This window comes from Patiria miniata, unplaced genomic scaffold, assembly GCF_015706575.1.
Source record: "Patiria miniata isolate m_02_andy unplaced genomic scaffold, ASM1570657v1 HiC_scaffold_7, whole genome shotgun sequence".
NCBI classification, from domain to species: Eukaryota; Metazoa; Echinodermata; class Asteroidea; order Valvatida; family Asterinidae; genus Patiria; species Patiria miniata.
In genome coordinates, this window is record NW_024037074.1 from 31,511,473 (window position 1) to 31,530,830 (window position 19,358).

The following is a 19,358-nucleotide window of genomic DNA, read 5'->3' on the forward strand; positions in this document are numbered from 1 at the left end:
TGTTTTTAACGACATATCAATTTTGATTGGGTTTTGATTTTACAATTCCTTTTTCTTTCACCAGTTCACCAGTCTACAAAAAGGCAAAGGAGAACGATGATGGTAATAGTGAATACATGTACTTTATAATTAATGGTAAATGGCAGTAATGTTGCAACATCATCATCCTTTATGACACAATGAGAGCTTTCCACTTCGATTCGCTTCCGGATGTTAATTTATCGGTAAAAGTTGTTTCAACTTTTGTTTTCGACAAAGTACTTATTTTCAGTCTAGCATTAACTGTGATTATTTATACTTGTTCTTATTATTTTTAAATGCGCTTTATATATTTGATTCATTGAAGATAAAATATGTTTTAATATTAAACAAATTAATTGTGTGCAATTTGAACTCTTAAATGCTGCGACAATGTTAAATCATGGAGAAAGACAAACAAAATGTTGCTTAAACTAAAAAATTGTTACCTGGCTGTTAGAAGGGTTTTGGTGGGGTGGGGTGTTTGTTTGTGCGTCACAATCAATATTAAAAGAAGTACATTTTAAAAGTCATGAATACTCTAGTTTAAAAATGGACTTTTTGTGTCGGAGATATGTAAATTCAATCCAAGGGTACTTGCTATCTCAATTTTTTTTAAGCTCTCATTTGAAACATTTTAATACTAGCCAGAGACACGAGGGCGGCATTTCCGCGTGCCCACGCTTTGGATTTAGCGATCCCCTCGCCCTCGGATAGGGAGGTAGGAACAAGAGGACATTTCAGACAAGCGATTCCATCAATTTCTTTCAATGGCGCACACGGTAAAGTCCTGCGGTGTCCACACAAGTCCATGGATTCCCTTGAAGGATATCGGAGGCGCATCGTCGGGGTTCTTGAAGGTGAAGTGATGCAGCAAGTGTGTAAATAACACGAAGAGCTCTTGCCTCGCAAGATGCTCTCCTATACAGATGCGGCGACCTGGGGTACGATTCAAGGACAGTTGATGAAGACGTTAGAAAGTACATAATTTTCCGTCAGAATCAAGAACAGTTGATGAGAAAAAGTTAAAAAGTACATAATGTTTTTGTCAGTCAGAGATGTGCAGTTTATTGAACAGTTTTCTTTTATCTGTCATTAGTAATCCTGTTAATCGGATGCCATTGTGTATTAATGTATTGCAACTATTTGTACCAGCCTTTATTTTGCCCTATTTACGATATTCACATCTAGTTCGTAAAAATGTAAGTAAAAATGAAGCCAAACATAATCTATTACCTATTCCAAATGGCGTGAGCTCCTCGCGCGATTGAAACTTTCCTTCTTTGTCCAGAAATCGCTCCGGGCGAAAGCTCTTTGGCTCCTCCCATACAGACGGATCAAAGTGGTTGTGCCACAAGTTAGAGAATACCAAAGTTCCCTTCGGTATGTTGTACCTATTGACAATACAGTGCAAAACTCTATTAAGAAAAAAAACCATTATGCGAAGTAGTAAAAAGTGGTATTGGGTTCAGAGGATGGTATAGGAAAGGACATATTAATCCACGTTGTGACTCATGATTTAGAGGGAGCTATATATCTACACTGACGATTGTGGGATTCCTTCTTTTAGCGTACAGTTGCCCGAGCGTCTCAGCGCATTGTTTCCATTCTGCATTGTTTCATTATTCCTTGCACTGTCACAAAGACTAAATACAAAAAGAACGAGATATATTGCGTTTGCATCAGGCACACGAGTAGGGTGGTCGGGCTGGAAACTATTTCACTGGACGTTGCCCACTTCAGTTTTAAAAACCAGCAATTATGAAGATCAGCCATTTTTCAGTTTAAAAATGTTTAACTTTGACAAATGATTCCTTTTGGGCTACATTATGTGTATGTATAGATTAAACCTTCATAACTTCCGGTTTGATGATTTCACATCATACGGTATGCCTTAGTCCAACACTGTAGGCTAAAAGTATTGTTTTGGCAACGATTATTACCATTGAGCACGACTTGAATGATGAATCATATAAACTAAAAAGCAAAGACTGTAAAATGTTTAAATTCTCCCTACAATACCGTAGCTTCGGTCTTGTTATTGTGGTTGTCCAGAGAATCTTTATGGGCAATTCGGCAAAATTTTAACAAATCGTCTTAAAAAAATGTTGTTCTTTAATGTTGTATCGCTTGTAACCTTATACCGCCATATAGACGTCCCAATTTGTTCTCTCATTTCGAGCGAGGGTCCACGTTTATCAGGTTCATCTTCACCCCTTGAACCGTTTCGAAGAAGTTATTTTTTCTCTTGATTTTGACGATTCGCTTAATTTTGAAATCAGCTAAGTTTGACCTTCCGGTTAGCAGGAGAGAAAATAATAATTTGCCTTGAAAATAATGTTTATCAAGTCGTGGTCTATCAGATTGCAAAGTTTGAATACGATGGTTCTTTTTGTTTACGAGTTATGAGTGAATTAAAAATGCCATTTTGTTTAAGTAAAATCGATTGTTATTTGATACCTGATTACACCATCATGACATCGGTGTCAAATGCACACCTTAGGTCAGGGTTGATGTTTGTTGCAAGTTTCAAGTTTATATACCCTTTTGAATTGATATCTCAGGGAATTACTGTCCGGAAAACAAACTGAAACGATGGCCATACCAAACTATAAACCTCTACACTTACCCCATCAAGGTGGTATCATCGGAACACATATGAGGTACAGACATTGGTACGATGGTTTCAATGCGCTGAACCTCACAAAGCACTGCCTCGGTGTAGGGCAGCTCAGGCTTGTCAGCGATTCTCGGCATTCGATTACGATTAGTGACGTCATCCAACTCTTTCTGGACCCGAGTCTGTACCTCAGGGTAGGCCATCATGTAAAGCATGGCCCAACGGAGTGTGGTGGCTGTGGTCTCCGATCCAGCACCGAACAGGTCGCTCACAATCTTCGGCAAGTTCTCGCTCTGCAGTGCTAGGGACTCCACGCCCTGTTTATCTTTCTTCTCTTTTTCACTCAGGAAAAAGCCGATGAAATCACGCGGGCTATCGGTGTCCTTTTTGTGAGTGTGTTCCCCGACGAGCACGTTGAAGTGCTTGTGGAAATTATTGACCGCATGTACATACCGTCGCACGAAGGGCAGCATTCTTAGTTTGTAAAATATGGGGGATGTTTCAAGCAAGCCCGCGGCCCCTCCCTGTGTTATGTTGTCCGATAAAAGCTTCAAGAGGCGTTGGAATGCCGGATCATGGTACTGGAATCTCTTACCGAACACTACCGAGCAGATTAAGTTGGATACGGCGTTGCCTACCGCGTGTTTTGGATCGAAGGCCTTTCCATGGTATTTCCCGATTTCCTCAATGAGGATTCCTGCTTCAGTGGAGATGTTCTGTTCAAAACTTGCTTTGCCAACCCCGAGACTTCGAAGCACGGTCATGGAAAAACGACGGATTTCTACCCACTCCTCACCAGAAGAATCCAGAATGCCTGTAGTGTGTAAAAAGGGGGATGTTCACTTTCCACTTTAACTCATTCTGGTTCAAATCAGATCTCAACAGATTGTCACGTAAACATTTCTTTAAAAGCCGTAGGGCATGTTCCAAATTACCAGATCATCCGGACATTGTATTTGTTTTAATGTACAGTTTGCATCAATAAAATCTGAAAATGGAGGAGTACCAGGTGGTACAACAAATTATGAACTTGAACAATCTTTAGATGGTTGTGTATTAAGGATGGTACATCAATTTTCTGTTAATGCCAATAGGCATCATTGATTGGAGAACACATCTGTTCAGCATTATTAACATTGTTATACCTTGTCATCATGCTCCTTGAAGAATTTCTAAATGCGTTTAACCCGCTTTCATGCTCAAACCAAACGAAAGCCTATTGTGACATTGGCCTCACCTATCCGACTTGGGCAAACGGCGTGGGTGATATGAAGCTCGGGTCTGGCGCTGAGTTCATATTGAGAGAATGCTTCTTTCGCTGTGTCATGCCCGTGGAGAACCACCATTGATATGCCACCCGCCTCGACGTGTATAATGTTGCCATATCTGCAGGCATAGAGATGTTCAGTTAAACTCTTTTCCCCCATCAAACTAGACTTCCGCATATTAAATTATTACAGGGCCCTGAATTTGACATAATGTGTCTCTCTTTTCACCGATGCTCTGTGTGAGTTCAACTTTTCTTTCTTAAACTTAGGATGAGAATACGTGTATTAGTAGTTAGAGGAAACTCTTTCCCAGTTAATCAGTCATACAGTCTTATTCATGTGAACACATTTGAAAATTAGTGATGACTTCGACTCTGACTAAATTGGCTTGGGTCAGTGATTGGTCAGGCCACGAGAGGGCACATACATTCAGTGGTTCTTAATTTTGAGATTTGGGATGATGCCTACAAAAAAAAGAGAAACAAAACACTGTTGCCGTGCAGGTGCCAAGTGAATGTTAAAAAAATCCTTTTTACTCATCTCATTCTGAGAAGTTGATCCTTGTATGAAAACCTCAGACTAAATTTTTCAAATGTTGGTATTTAGCATGTATTAGTTTTTTCTTCTTCTTCTTTTTTTCAATTTCAAAATCTATTCACATGTGATGTACTGAGATTTCTGAAGGCCTACTCAAGGTCTCAGTGTTGGTTATTGTTGCTCTGAATTCCCAGTATCAAATAAAGCCGTATGGCCCTATGTGTGTTTAAACCAAGTATGAAATTGTCACCTTTTCGTCAACTTTGAAAATAATTCATGCATTTTGTCTCCCGATGCCATTATTTGAGGGAGATTTCCGAGCACAGGCCAGCCCCATGGCCCTGGGGGTAGATTGCGTGGTCGACGAAGGGTCCGGAACAAGACCAGAAATACCACGATGCCGATCAGCAGCGTGCGCGTATTGAGGACGTCGACCGCAGCGAACGGCTCCATGTCGAGTTCTAGAGGGAGGAAATGACAAATATGCGTACTTTGAAAGTGCACGTTTCTACCAGTATTGGCAATTATAAGCGCTATATCGTTAAAGAGGTTGTGGAATGCTCGAAGACATTTCCGTCATTTTTCGGGTATATGTAGCCTAAGGTGTGATGAAATAAAAACGACTATTGTTTCTGTCATGAAATGAGTACAAAAGGTACTTTTGAGAGCTGTTTTTCAGGTCCAGTTTCGACCCGAACGTGCAACTGTGTAAAAGTCGTCGTTGCGGGCAGCAAACAAAACACAGTAAATCGTGACGTAATAAACAGGACTCCCGATGCACAGTAGCATACACGAGTCCTGTTCATTACGTCACGATTTACTGTGTTTACGTCACGATTTACTGTGAAAAACAGCTCTCAAAAGTACCCTTTGTACTCATTTCATGACAGAAACAATAGTCGTTTTTATTTTATCACACCTTAGGCTACATATATCCGAAAAATGACGGAAATGTCTTCGAGCATTCCACAACCTCTTTAATTATTCTGATCACTTTCGCCCATAAAACAACCCAAAGGCTATCTCAGTTATCAAGGGGGTATGCGGCAAAGCAGCTAAAATCATACAACCATATTTGCCCTCACAAGTCACAGGGATGCCCATTACTCCTGGGCGGGGAGAAGCATAACAAAAAAAAGGGCCATGGTCACGAGCTCAATGTTCCGACACACTAGACGATATCACTCCACGAAAGCATAATACAGTACATTCTGCCTTTCTTTAAAAAATACACGTCGCATTTTCTAGTTCTAATATAAATCAACGCTTAAATTCAATGCAACGTCCGATGCACAGCGAGTAAACGGATTCTACGCGGATAGCGTTCATGTTGATGTGCGTGTATACCAGCCGCGCTTTCCCAACGTGCAGATGTGTGACATGTGTACTATTACCCAAACATGTATTCAGTCCGTGGTAATTATTAGTGATATACACCCGCCTATATTGATCGTGTACTAATGTTTCTTCGGAAATCATATAATAAAAACTTGACATGCAAACTCAAGATAGAGAGTCTAGCACAAATCGGGCCTAAACTCACCGTGTATGTCACAGCCTTTGTCCTTGCTGTATGGCGACAACAAATCGAAGCACTGTGGTTGTGTACAAGTAGCTCAGTGTTAGTCGTGAACAAACAAACCAATTCAAAATATACTGACAAAGAATCAATGACCCCAAAGCTCTACGCTTGCGTGTGTAAATATAATGGCCTTAAAAGCAAGGTTTTGCCGTACGACCGGGCGCGCATCACCGGCATTGGCTATAGGCACCACACACACGTGCACACCCACACACATCCGTCATAATTTCAATATAGCCCACAGTCCATACTTGTAATAGTGGTAGATATTTATAAATCAACCAGGAACTGGTGCTAACGGCGCTGCATCATTATTACATCATTATTACCCCTGCTCATTTTGCCAATGAAACATAATTCCAAATACCATCTCAGCTCCCGGGGAGTATACAGCTCGATGCTGCTAGGCGCAAGGAAGCTAATTCAATCACAGTAACCATCTCTGCCCTCACAGGTACCCATTTACTCCTGGGTGGAGAGAAGAAATGAGTGATTGTGCCTTGCCCAAGGGCACACGCACCATGAACCCAGGCTTGACTGGGATCCGAAACCTGCAGCTTTACCCGCAGACCACGAATCCAATGCCCTTATTAACCACGAGGCCACAGCACTCAACAGCACTCCTTGTACACACACACACTGTAGATTACACCCACATCCGGTCCCCACACACACTCAGAACGTTTTTACTATACTCACGAGGACCTGCCCCTTTCCTTCTTATGCTCCCTTTTGTTGTACTTAAACTTTTTTCGACAGCTCCCATGAGGTTTGTACACGAAATTCCCCCAAGTCCCAAGGCCTAGTGCCAAGGTCCTCTGGCCCATTGAAATCTCACACACCCTATTGTCCCAGGTCCTAAGTCTGAATGGATAACTAACCAACGTAGATTTTGTGTGAATTTTCCTGCAATCGTGGACCACCTATTGTCCCTCTTTTGTTAGAACATGTACTAACTTTTAAGGAAGACTTCCCATATGTTCTGTACACGATCATCATTTGTAGAATTTCGGGAATTGTGGACCCTATTGTTCGTTATTGTTCAACGTCCCCTATTGACTGCAGAAACAAACACACTGACACCAGCACACACACATCAGAATCCCTCAAGTTGGGAGCAGTCTTAATCGGAGTATCACGGTACTCCAATCACATTAAAAGACCCATGTCGGAGAGGACAGTGAAAATACACAGTGGCGCACCGGGCCTCGGGGGGCTTGAGGCCCCCCCCCCCCCCAGGTTGTCATTTATTTATTTTTTAATTTTTTTTTTTTTGGGGGGGGGTATTTTTTTTAGTCCCACGATTTGGCCTTGGTGATATGAATGTGGCCTGTTTTCGAGTAGTATAATAGGGGTGTAAGTGGCGCCACCAACGTCAAAATAGGCCGCCCCTAAAAAAAAAAAATTCTGCGGCCTAAAATTGTGGGTAAAATTTTTTGAACAAATTCAACTTTGAACAAATTTGTGAGCCCCCTCCCCCCCAAAAAAAAACCAAATCCTGGGTGCGCCACTGAGAGTACAAAGTAATTGAATCGTTATACCGTCGCGGCAAGCCGTCGTACGCGTTACTTCAAGTTGCGTCCTCTGTCACCGGTGATCGAATGAGTTGCCAAATTTTCGGACATTTCTTCTTCATTAGGGTTCGGAGGCAACTATCCGGTTCGTAAGTAAAAACGTCATACATGCGCGCACTACTACGCTAGGCATTGATCTCAATTGACGTGGAGATTAATGGATGACGTCACACTAACGAATCGGATTGCACTCCATGGTGCACAACGAATGGCGCGCGTATGCGTTTCCAATCTCCCTCTTCTGATGGCCGATAATGACCTGTACGCGCGCGTTTCATGTGTGACGTAACAATAAACAACTCAGTCCGCGCTTTCACGCAAATGTCCCTGGGAGACTTCGCCTTCTCCAAACATAAACACCGCCAGAAACCTGTATGTGCTCTTTGAGATCACATCATCGATATGTTGCGCTCGTTTAAAAAATTATTTCAAAGCTCAAATTTTCAATCAGCTCGAAGCAAAGATGCTCAAGTACGATTCCAATGAACTCTCTAAAGTTGCTGCAAACATCACCACCAGACTGATGTACGTATTTCTTTACTTGATTTTCATATTAAAATGATGAGTCCGATGTACAATGAGAAAAATTCCATGTAAATTATTACATAATGTTTGGTCTGGGAGCTCGTATTCGTCATTACACCTACATTTCTTCAAGTCTCGGAGTCTTCCTGCTAATGAACCCTGCAGCAGCCTATAATTGATGAATACCTGTTTCATGTATATTTTTTTGTCATACGAATAATATATATTTTATAAATTTTAAAAAAAAATGTTCCCTTTGTTGGAGGTACTTTCTTGAGTCAAATAGGTCTATCTGGAAACCTGAATATTATTGATCAATCTTCATTGTTTTAACATCCTTTCGATATGGCAACAGGATGGGAGTCCCTGACGTGCATTCGCCGACTGCGGTCCCTCAGAGCGACCCTTCAGAACCATCAGTTGACGACCCACCCTCTAGTGTTGGTATAGATGGAGGCCACACGGTCCTCAGCCCACCGACTTGGAATCAACCCATCCATGCCCCGTCCAACACTGGCAGGTAAGCGTCTTTCGTAAAATAACTGGACACAACAAAATCGGAGTTCAGATTTTTGGATACGTGCCAAAATACCATTCCCAATGAAAGACTTCGAAAAACTTGGTGTTGATTTATTATGGAATTCATTGAAATTGTAACCCTTAAAACACCCATAATCCCTAAAGGCATTCAAGAAGCTTAGAAAATAGAATTTGTGCAGTTTTTGTTTCAACGATTATGAACTTTTTTGGTCTCTGGTATCAGAACAATCTCTCTTTTTTGTTATGATATAGGTTCAGAACTGGTTCATCCAGTTGGCTAGGCACCCTGTCTCGAATTTTCCGACGCAGCAGAGTTGCCCCCTTCCAGACCCAACCCCAAGACCAACTCGTACCCACGTCAGCATCACCGACCTGGGAAACGGCAACAGCCTTACCGACTACGCTTGAACAATCAGCATCCAACATGCGTCGGGGAACGGTAGTGGGACAAAGAAGAGATGGTCCGGATTTCCGTTCACCTCTCGATCTGATAACATATCATCGACTGAATACTCGAAGAAGTACGTTGGATCTCAGATGTAATTCTCCGTAACATTAATCAAAGCCGGCTAGTGTTCCAGTTTCCACTTGTTGATTTGTATGTAGATGTACATGTAAATGGCAAAATGTTATTATACACAATCTCAACATGTCGTTTCAAAAGCATCTTTAAATTTTAGCCTTTTGGAATCTTCTTCTCTAGATTTCCATCGAAAAAGAGGCACAGGGTACTTCGATCAAACCGGGTTGCCCCCGCTATTGACCCAGCTGGTATGCCTGAGGAGAAATGTGAAGGAGAAATGCACAAGACTACTTCAGTTGATAATTTGGCAGCGTTAGATACAACTATTCTGAACGCGCCGGCTGAAAAGTGAGTTCATGACTGTTCACTGCGACGCTTTATTTAAGTTGAAGGTTTTTTTTTACTTTTTGCTTGTTAAAAATTGCTCGACATTATGCAATGCCAGTCTTATGTGTTCAATTTAAAGCATATGATTTCACTTACTGGTGCTAAAGTTTGAATTAAAGCTAAGATCTGAACCAGAAATTTCGCCTCAATGAATTGCACTTATTACTGGTAAGATTGTTGTTCATCTAAAATTATTACCGTATTAACAATTATGTCTTGGCCATTGATATTTTAGATATTCACCGGAAATGGACGATGAGGATGAAGATGTTGAAGTCCATTCCATCGACAAGAAGGACTTACATCAAGTCTTTAAGAAACCCGAACTCCCACTGATTCTTGGCCGGGGACACAGCAGTGAGGTCCAGCTGATGCGGCTCCGAAGACCAGAGGGAAGCTCCATGCTAGTTGCCGTGAAGACAATCATGGGGTGCTTAACAGATGTCTATCCTGCCATGAACAAGGAGATCAGAGCCCTGCAGGCGGTGGAGCACTGCTCCATATTCCCGAAGCTGGTGGGAGTCGTCGGCAACCAGTCTTTCGCTCAAGAGTTTATCGGAGACCCTCAGTCCAAGCACACGATAAGTGTCTGCGAAGCGCTCTGAGTGAAAGCCCCCATCTCTGTAGAAAACTGGGTCTTGATCATAAATGACGTCATCACTGGGCTTTCTGCCCTCCACAAATCAGGTTGGGCACATTGCGACCTACAGAACAACAACGTGCTGCTGTGCGTAGACAGCAGCCCATCAGACCCCTTGGAGGCCAGGTGGCAGGGACGAATCATCGACCTTGGAAATGCCAAGAGGTTGACCGGTCGCACCAGGTACTGCCTGGATCTTACTCCCTCGGAGAAGGCCGTTTACTATCGTCAGAGCAAGCACATCCCAGCCGAGGTTGTGGAGGGTCTGGTACCTTATGGCGTCAAGTCGGATATCTACAGCTTGGGGGTTATGATGAATGGCGTCGCCTGTCGAGCCCCCGGCATGTCTGAACTGATACTACTGGCTGAGACTTGCTTGTTGGCCGACCCTGGCCAGAGACCGACGTTGGCGGCGCTCATGAAAGAACTGAACGTCTGGTGGCAAGACCAGATTGGGCATGCACGGGTTCTTCCAAACAGCGAAGTAGGGTCATTGAATAATCGTTGAGGTGTAAGATTGGGAATTAAACAAAGTAAGGAATTATCATCTACTCTTTCTAGTTCGTTCCCCTTAGAAGGCTAGACACGCGCGGGTTTAGCAAAGTGCAAGGAAACATAATTTCAGACTAGTAATTTATATCCCACAACTCTATAACTCTCCACCCTCCCTTGTATGAACTATAACCCGTGAGGTTATATAGACAAAGTAAGACAGTAAGAGACGAAGTGGTACTTGGGCTGATGTGGTTTATTCGGTTGGCTGTGACGCTCTCTGTCTGATTTCTTGATTCTACTGGGGTTTTATACAGTAAATGAACATGTTTGGTCAACTTGTATCTGGGGGCAGGGCTAGGCAAATTAATAGAACAATCAGATTTCCTTATAAGTCCGTGGGCTGAGTCACCGTGGTGCAGCCCAGCATCCACCCACGCGGACCTTGTGGCTAAACTGGCCATTTCTTAGATGTGTCTCATTACGAGGAAGAGGGGTCCTGTTCCTTGAAGGTCAACCCATACAACTTATTTAGTAAATATAAAACATGATATTTTATCATGGTGATAGAACTTTATAAGGGGAATAATAATAATAATCCGTATTTCATTGGACTCCATTTTCACACCACAACCGACGCGTAGAAAGTTAAATCCACGTGCGAATTGATGTGCATGTAAGAAGAGATAGCTGATTTTGTATCCAGGGGACTGTTTTGTAACGTTTATTATAGTTTTTATTCATAACTATATTATAATGTTCTTAATTTGTCAAATTACTTATTAACGGTCGTTTTATACATCTATTCTTTAATGGGCAACTCTATCCGCACGATCTGTCATTAAATTGTTACAAAGTCTTCAAATTATATCAGGAGCCTGTTGCCTTGAATCCAAATCCTAGATTTGGGAGTTAGCGCAGTGGCATAACCCCCCCCCCCCCCCCCGGCAGTGGCTTCTGGATCCACACTTGAAGCATCGATTAACAATCAGTGAAAGTTTTCATCAGTGGTTGCAATTTCAGTTTTTGGGGGCCTAACTTTGTTGCACGGATACACACCTTTTAAAGATATACAATCCGTGCTGTTATCGAATTTCAGCCCAAAAATATAACTCTTTTCATGAATTGCTATTTTGTCTGTATTGCAAAAGTTATTCAATTGTTGAATGAGACATCGAAGCAAAAAAAGGTTAGTGGTGGAATAATTTCGATTATATGAGGCCCATCAATATTTTTCGTGAGGAGCACGGACACACCATCTTTAAAATCCCAACAGGGATGCTCAATGATACGTAAAGATCAAGCACGTTCTATATCCGAAATTTATGAGAGGTTTTTTTCCCCCACAAAATAAAGTGGATGTTTTAACAATGTCAATTCTCCTCATAAAACGTCTTCGCATGAACAGGATGACTTATAGCCATGATTTGTTGCTTTTATGGTCCAGCATTTGATGTTTTGAAAACGTGTTAAAAATCAAACCTGTCATCAATCTTAAATAAAACAAAATTGTTTTCAAAATTCTGTTTTCTTAACCTTTGTACAACCGGTCTTTCTAAAAACGTTTGTGGTGTTTTTTTGGGGGGTTTTTTTGGGGGGGAGTGATCTTTTTTTCAAAAGTAAAACTTTCAAAGACTCTGCAGCGTCTAGTTTGATTATGCTTTTTAACTTCCATGATAACCACCGAAGATTGTTTTAACTTGCTAACGAGGCAGAACATACATCGTAAAACGTACAATTTGGTATCAACTCCTCTTTGAAACAGAAATGCAAACTGTCCGCATAGTTGTATAAATAACAAAATAATGAATATAAAATAAGCAGTGAAGTACAATTAGAAGTGAACCTGGGAATGGGAATTTCCCGTCATACTTTTTCTCTTCCCAGGGAATTCATTTTCATTTCACAAAGAATTTCCCAAAGTGGGAAAACTTTTTCACACCTTTCCGCACAAGTGGGAAAACATTTTCATAAAAATGGAAAATGCATATGCGAAAGGGATATTCGAATTGTTTTTTTTTTCAACAACTGTTTTCTCACAATCGGTCACTGTCATTCATCGTGGACCGATTTTTTTCAGTCGATGTCTAGTTCAAGAGAGAATCACTTTTGTATTGCTAGAAAAGTGTACATGACTATAACAAATTAATGTGTAAACGGAAACGAAATTGAATGCATAAATAATGCGAAAGACCCTTGTGTAATTAAACTAAATTCACAAAAAATTATGAATTTGTATAAGCGTGTTATTACATTGAACAAAACGTTGTTAATATACCTCCGTCTATGCTAAGTAATTCTAAGTTAACAGTAGACCTACTAATATTCTAATATCATGAACCACTACAAAATAACTCAGCTATATGCTATACAATTTTTGAATTTATACCTTACAGATAGAGAACAATATATTTAACGGAGGGTGTTAAACACGCTGGAACGATCAGCACTCACTTGACGGAGTGGACATATTTGAGGACGACAAGCGGGATCATGCACACCAACTGCAAACAGCCTAAGAAAATAAATGCAGCGTTGTAACTTCCGGTAGTGTCGTAAATCCAACCTGAGAATAAGAGGGGGGAAAGTAAAATTAGGCCTACATGTACATAAAATAGAGTTTTGTGTTTGTCTTTGTAACAACGCATGGTGATTGGGCATTTTATTTGGTAGTGTCTAACTCAGTTGTTTATACACACTGTCAGCCCCATAACCCACAAAAACTTCTAACATTGCTGCTCAATGAAAATGGTCTATAACGATAGAGGATGTAGGATTGTACTAGCTGCTATCCCGGGGGATGGGGGGCATCCTCAGGGGACGTCAATGGCGTTGTCCCCACCACCCACTCCAAATAACCTGTCCCAAAGTTTAGCCTGAAATTGCAATGTATTCTTCCAAAATGACGTTATAGGCTAGTTGTAAAGTTTGCTTGTGCACAAGCCTTTTCATTGACGTCACACATAAGAGGTGTAAATACACATATAATATGTAAATATTTGTTCATACATCCTGGAACAGCCCCTTCTATAATAATAAGATGGTGTCCACCCCACCCACTCCCACCCCCACCCCATCCCCGCTTTCGAACTTCCATGTTGACAAGAATTTAACGCCGAAGCCAAAGTCGCTTGTATGACCACATGCGATTCATTCAAGGTCTATTTGAGAACACTCTTTACCTGGAATAAAGCCAAAGAACAGCCTCGCCATAGTAGCTTTGACATCCATCCATCCATAGGCACCAGCCAACAATTCCACTCCAAGTACCTGTTTGGCAAGAACGTCATGAAGACAAGCCAAGACACCATCGCAAATGACAACCAGCAACGCCGTCAACATCATCGTCCAATACCAGGCCAGCCAAGGCGTAACAAAGAACGCCAACGAGCTGACGATGATGCATATGACCATCAGACCCCAGCAGGATATTAGCCCTGCGTCTATGATGAAGCCCTGCGACACTTTTGCTAGCAGGTTCCCTACGCCCGCTACGGTGACGAAAACTGCTGCGTCCTCTAATGAGAATCCTTTTGATAGAGCTTGGGACACAAAATAGATCACCCACATGTCGTAGGCAAAGTTAAAACAAACATATATGGCAGCCACCGACCAGTACTGGAAATTGCGAAGAAGCGACAAATCAAAGTTCTTGAAGACGCTCTCCAAACATGCAGCACAAGCAGAGGGAGGAGCTGTTTCTGGCTCGTCTTTGGGGACCTCTTGATAACTGTTGTTCGGCGTTGTTCCATTTTTCCTCATGAGGACACCACAGGGGACAAGATGCATTATCCCTCCACCGATCAACAGCATGGTTCCTCTCCACCCAAACGTGTCGAGGGATATCTGGATCAGAGGCGCGGCCACGACTAATCCAATGGAAGAACCCGTTCGTGCGATACCGCTGGCTTTAGCAAGGTTCTTGTTGTAGCATCGACCAATAGCCTCTTTGGTAAGCACTAGAGGCACAATAAGAGGGGAACCTTCAAGTGGGAAAAAAAAAGAATATCAGATCTCACAAGTATTGCAGTGTTCATCTAGTGAATATCTTTGACTGCATCAAGGCAAAATGACTTTGCTATCCTACCTGCTAACAGCGTTAAAATCATCGTCAGCTGAATTGAAGTTTTTGCGAAGGAACTAGCAATGAAAGCAATGCCAATCATCGCACCGCATATCATGATAACATTTCCCGCTCCAAATCGTCTACCAAGTAACCCTGCCATAGGAGCTGGAATGACAGAATGACGACCAACATATTAGACGGAATTCATGGAGTGATAGGTGCCTTAACATGAGGTACTTAATCCGTCGATGAAGGTGTATGCAATACCGCTCCCATGGTATACTTTCAACCTCAGACAATATGGAGGGAAACTTGCCTCCTGTGTTCTGATTCGATCCAACAATAGCAAGTTATGGACTTACATCGTTTAGTTGGTGATTTTTTTTTTTCATTGTGTATTCTAACAGAACATGAAATGGAAAAGTTGAAATAGTATATAAAAAGAACTATAAAAACATAACTAAATTTAAAAGTTAAAGCAAGATTAAGAGGATTGCAATATAAGAATGTTTTCAAGGGAGACACAGGTGCACTTCCAGAATTTCGTTAAGGACTTATATCTTAATAACAACGATCCATGAATATTTAAAAAAAAAAATACTGCAGATTCGTCTTAAGCTTAAGCTATGCATAGAAGTTGACATCTACTCTACAAACTACAATGTTGTGTGGAAACATAGCGCGTGCTCTATGGTGGTAAATATGAAAGGCACCATATTCTCGAGGAGGAAAGAGAAAAAGGGAAAACGAAAATAAGAATTACCAAACCGATATTATACATGAGCAAAACTGATTTTTAATTTCCATGTAAAGTTAAAAGTAGAAACTGTCAGGAAGGGGTGAAAACACGAGAGAAAAAAAACAACATTATTAAATCACTAAATTAGTTCTAGGAAAAGTGCGTCATGCATCATGCCTACCAACTAAACCTCCCACTGCGACTATCAGTGAAGTCATCCACCCAATGGCCCACGTCGTTGTCCCAAATTGATCTTGTAGTGTTGGCAGCATCATTCCTAGTCCCTTGAGCATCGCCACTCGGATAACACCCCTGGTCCACATCGTCAATACTGCAACCCAACCCATCGATGATGCCTCATCTTGAATCTGACTAACATTAGTATCCCTCATGTTGGATGTCATTTCTCGGTTCCGCAGCCTGTACAAAGTACAGGGGTTACAAAAAGGGAATCGGAAATGTATGGGTTAGAATGTGAAAGTAATAAACTTAAACGTTGTCAAAGTTGTTCAATCTTCACGTTTGGTTTATCAGCATTCTATAATTATGTTATTGTTGCATTTCTGCAATCTTGAGTGACTTAACACCCATAATAATTAAAAGAATGTTAATCCCTCTTTTCCCAAGCCGGCCTGAATTATTGGTATAAACTAGTATCCACTGGATACCCAGACAAGTTAAAAAGCGATTAGACAACAGACTCGGGACTGTTGTGAAAACAATTTCAGCTTTATTTTTCTGAAGTTTTATACACGGTTTTTTTTCTCAATAGATTAGATTCAAGTCCGACAAACAATCCAAGTCTGCCACTAGCAAAGTCCGAGCCAAGCCGTGAGTCCTAGAGGCTATGAGTCTGAACGGAGTCACCAGTCCAAAAACAAATGGACGCGAGTCTGGATAACCTGGAACTCCACATTATGTTATAGAGAATGGACGAGGAACTGTAGATTCGTGCTAAGAATGGACGAGGCGAAGCCGAGTCCATTCTTGCACGAATCTACACTTCCGAGTCTATTCTCTGACTTAAACTATTTCTTAAAACAACAATAGTTTATGCAAATAAGATCCCTGGTTTACCACATTTGTGAATAAGTGTAGATTCGTACAATCTAGTCAACTTTGCCTGGCCCTGTGCTTGCATCGTAACAAGGTCCTATTGTTAACCATTAGGATGGGTGCACATCTTTTGTTCCATTCATCAATTGCACAGTATACATTTGTCCTCATGGTAAGTCACACACACATTCACGATCAGAAGTGTTTAGCGCGAACACACTGTCTTTCCTTACTCCCAAAGCCAAATGGAGTTCGCACTTGCATGTTACAGCTTGAGGATTATACCGGAAAATACTTTGATGCCGTTTTTTTACGGGATTCATGTGAGGAGTTTAATCACCAGGCACAAGAAAAAGTTGGCAAGCAACTCATTTGTACATTTGTGGAACCACATGTCATTGGCCTTTCAATGGGAACCACATTTCTTTACCTTGATATATTGATATGTGTGGAGTAGGCTACACATCGGATTATGCCCATCTCACTCACCACGGGAAATAATTTTGCTTGGAAAATACGTTACATTGGAATATTCTGAGACGTTTATGATTGGGTAAGTTTCATTTGATTTCGTTAGTTAATCGTCCATTCTATTTATGATTGTCAGTTTGCTAACAAAAGATGTGCACATATTCTTTAACCGAAGGGTATCCACTGATTTTTTTGATAATGCAAATTTAAAGACAAAAAAATAAAATTGAATTCTTAGCATCAATAAAAATTTCAGCATTAACATAAAGATAATAATATAAAAATACAAAAATAAGACTCAAGATAAAAATAAAGGGAACTGCAAATAACATAAAAAGGGAATATTTTACACTGCGCTTTAGGTTAACATTTATAATTTATTAAAAATATTGGCACGGCAAATTAAAAGTCAAACGAGAACATTTTGTGTAAAAATTTAAAAAAACTAAAGTAGTACTTGTATGGTATTTATCAAAATCAGGTACACGTCAAATTCTTTCGAAATTTTTTTAGTACCATTGACATTTCTTTTTCTTTTCATTATAATGGACTGAAACTTGAAAAAAAAAATTAGTGCCGGAATTATACATGGAATTATACAGTGCCGGAATATACATGGAATTGTTCACAACAAAAACTGTGGATTCTTAAAATAATCTACAGTTAGGTGTATATTCTCAAAATAATCTACAGTAAAGTGTAGATTCGAGAAAATAATCTACACTTTTAACAATTGTGTGACGTCACAGAAATAGGTTAATATAGAGGAACCAACACTGGATAAACAAAATCATATATCCTTGATATCTCCAGATCATCCAAATCCTAAAACTTTGGTTCTATACAACTACTTCCACCACTCGGTCATACGGACTCCGAATTTATTGAGTAGCCCGGTTCTCAAGAACCCATGTGGCTGATAATTCCTGCATAGGACGAAAATGCATTCCCGCTCACCCAAAGGTAAAAGATACATTTCCTCATGGCCATCAAACCCCCGAACGCAGGGGTTTACTTTTACATACATCATATTAGTTACTCAATCAGTGTCTGTTTCCCTCCACCCAATTGTAGTCTAAGCTGACCGGCAAACGGAGAAACTAACTACAACGAAAATATCTCACCCGTTCACAAGTAAAAATGTGTTCAGTCTAAGACAAAAGTGTCTCTGAATGGGTGAAAGTAACATATTTCCTTTTATTTAACTTAACTTTCTAACTTTGAAATACTTACTTGTTATTATCAGAATTCTTTTACGATACACGCTGTGTAGTTCAGGAAAATGTGTGATAGCAAATAGGCGTATGTACAACTCAGTGCTGACCATACACACTGAGTTCGCGGAAAGGTAGATTCAGATAAGCTCAGCCAGCAGCTATTTGTCGCACTCGCTCCACTGGACGTGAAAAGTACGTAGTGTCGGATACGGGTCAGTAAACATTAACAAAAATGTATATATCCTTTCGAATTTTTTCTTCCTGTGTGTGTATTGTTAAAGGCCTTGGGCCGAATTCATAAAAACTAGTAATTGCTAGTAAGGCCAAAAAAAATAATAAGTCGGTCTCTGTTCAGCGCGCGCGTCGATTTTAATCATGCGCGTCGATCTTTTTTTCCAAAATGTTCCGCGGTAGCTCCAACAGCGCCCTCTATTTCCGCACCTCCTCAATTTTTTTTGCCAAAGAGCACCAAGGAATGGGAAATTGCACCAAGGCAAATGATCGAAAGCACCAAGGCAAATTATGGAGGACACCAATGTACATGAGGACACCAAAAAAGCAAAATAGTATCCCACCTTGTCTGTACAATCCGAGCTTGAAGAAAAAAAAAAGCAACAACAAAAAAAAAGCCGCATGGCCGCGTCCATTCCGGAACTTTTGGTCTGACCAGAGACCGATTTTTTTTTTTTTTGCCTAAGCAGAGGCACCAAGCAAAAGCAAAAGTTCATCAAGCAGAAGCTGAAGCAAAAGCAATTGCTTAAAAACGTATAAATAACCTTTTACTTTGACTAATAGCTGTTTCTCAAGCTTCAAACCCGGCCTAAATGTTTGGGACACTTCTTGAGCCTGCCAATGTCACCCACTCCCCCGCTCCTCCGGTCAATGTTGTTCTCTCCAGCTGATGGAGCACACACCGCGCATTGAGAGACAAAATTGAACGGGGGCCTACGCCGGCCAAATCACGATTTACATGTCCCTATAATTATTCAGTATTTGAGCACATTGTGGGCCATGAACTTGAGGATTCGTACAAAATAAGGATGGGAGCCGTGCACTGGAACGTGAGCTTGTGTTTCTGTACAATTTGGATGAAATTGGGGCCC

The 19,358-nt window shown here is 41.0% G+C and overlaps 2 protein-coding genes and 1 pseudogene across 2 annotated transcripts; 1 reads left to right on the forward strand and 2 right to left on the reverse strand.

The window, feature by feature from the left end:
* Positions 1 to 103: 103 nt before the first annotated feature.
* On the reverse strand, positions 104 to 6,099 carry LOC119745896 (cytochrome P450 2J6-like). Its single transcript, XM_038222561.1, has 6 exons — positions 5,987 to 6,099; positions 4,694 to 4,904; positions 3,876 to 4,024; positions 2,648 to 3,452; positions 1,255 to 1,412; positions 104 to 957 (listed from the first exon to the last, which is right to left on the reverse strand). The coding sequence occupies exons 2-6, from the start codon at positions 4,894 to 4,896 to the stop codon at positions 776 to 778; spliced, it is 1,497 nt and encodes a 498-aa protein (XP_038078489.1). The 5' UTR covers positions 4,897 to 4,904; positions 5,987 to 6,099; the 3' UTR covers positions 104 to 775.
* A 1,918-nt stretch (positions 6,100 to 8,017) lies between these two features.
* LOC119718878 lies at positions 8,018 to 10,881 on the forward strand (annotated as a pseudogene).
* A 1,411-nt stretch (positions 10,882 to 12,292) lies between these two features.
* Positions 12,293 to 18,418, reverse strand: LOC119718877 (monocarboxylate transporter 12-like). Its single transcript, XM_038188301.1, has 5 exons — positions 18,272 to 18,418; positions 15,693 to 15,931; positions 14,794 to 14,937; positions 13,889 to 14,689; positions 12,293 to 13,272 (listed from the first exon to the last, which is right to left on the reverse strand). Exons 2-5 carry the CDS (start codon positions 15,913 to 15,915, stop codon positions 13,157 to 13,159), a joined length of 1,284 nt encoding a protein of 427 aa, XP_038044229.1. The 5' UTR covers positions 15,916 to 15,931; positions 18,272 to 18,418; the 3' UTR covers positions 12,293 to 13,156.
* Between the last annotated feature and the right edge of the window lie 940 nt (positions 18,419 to 19,358).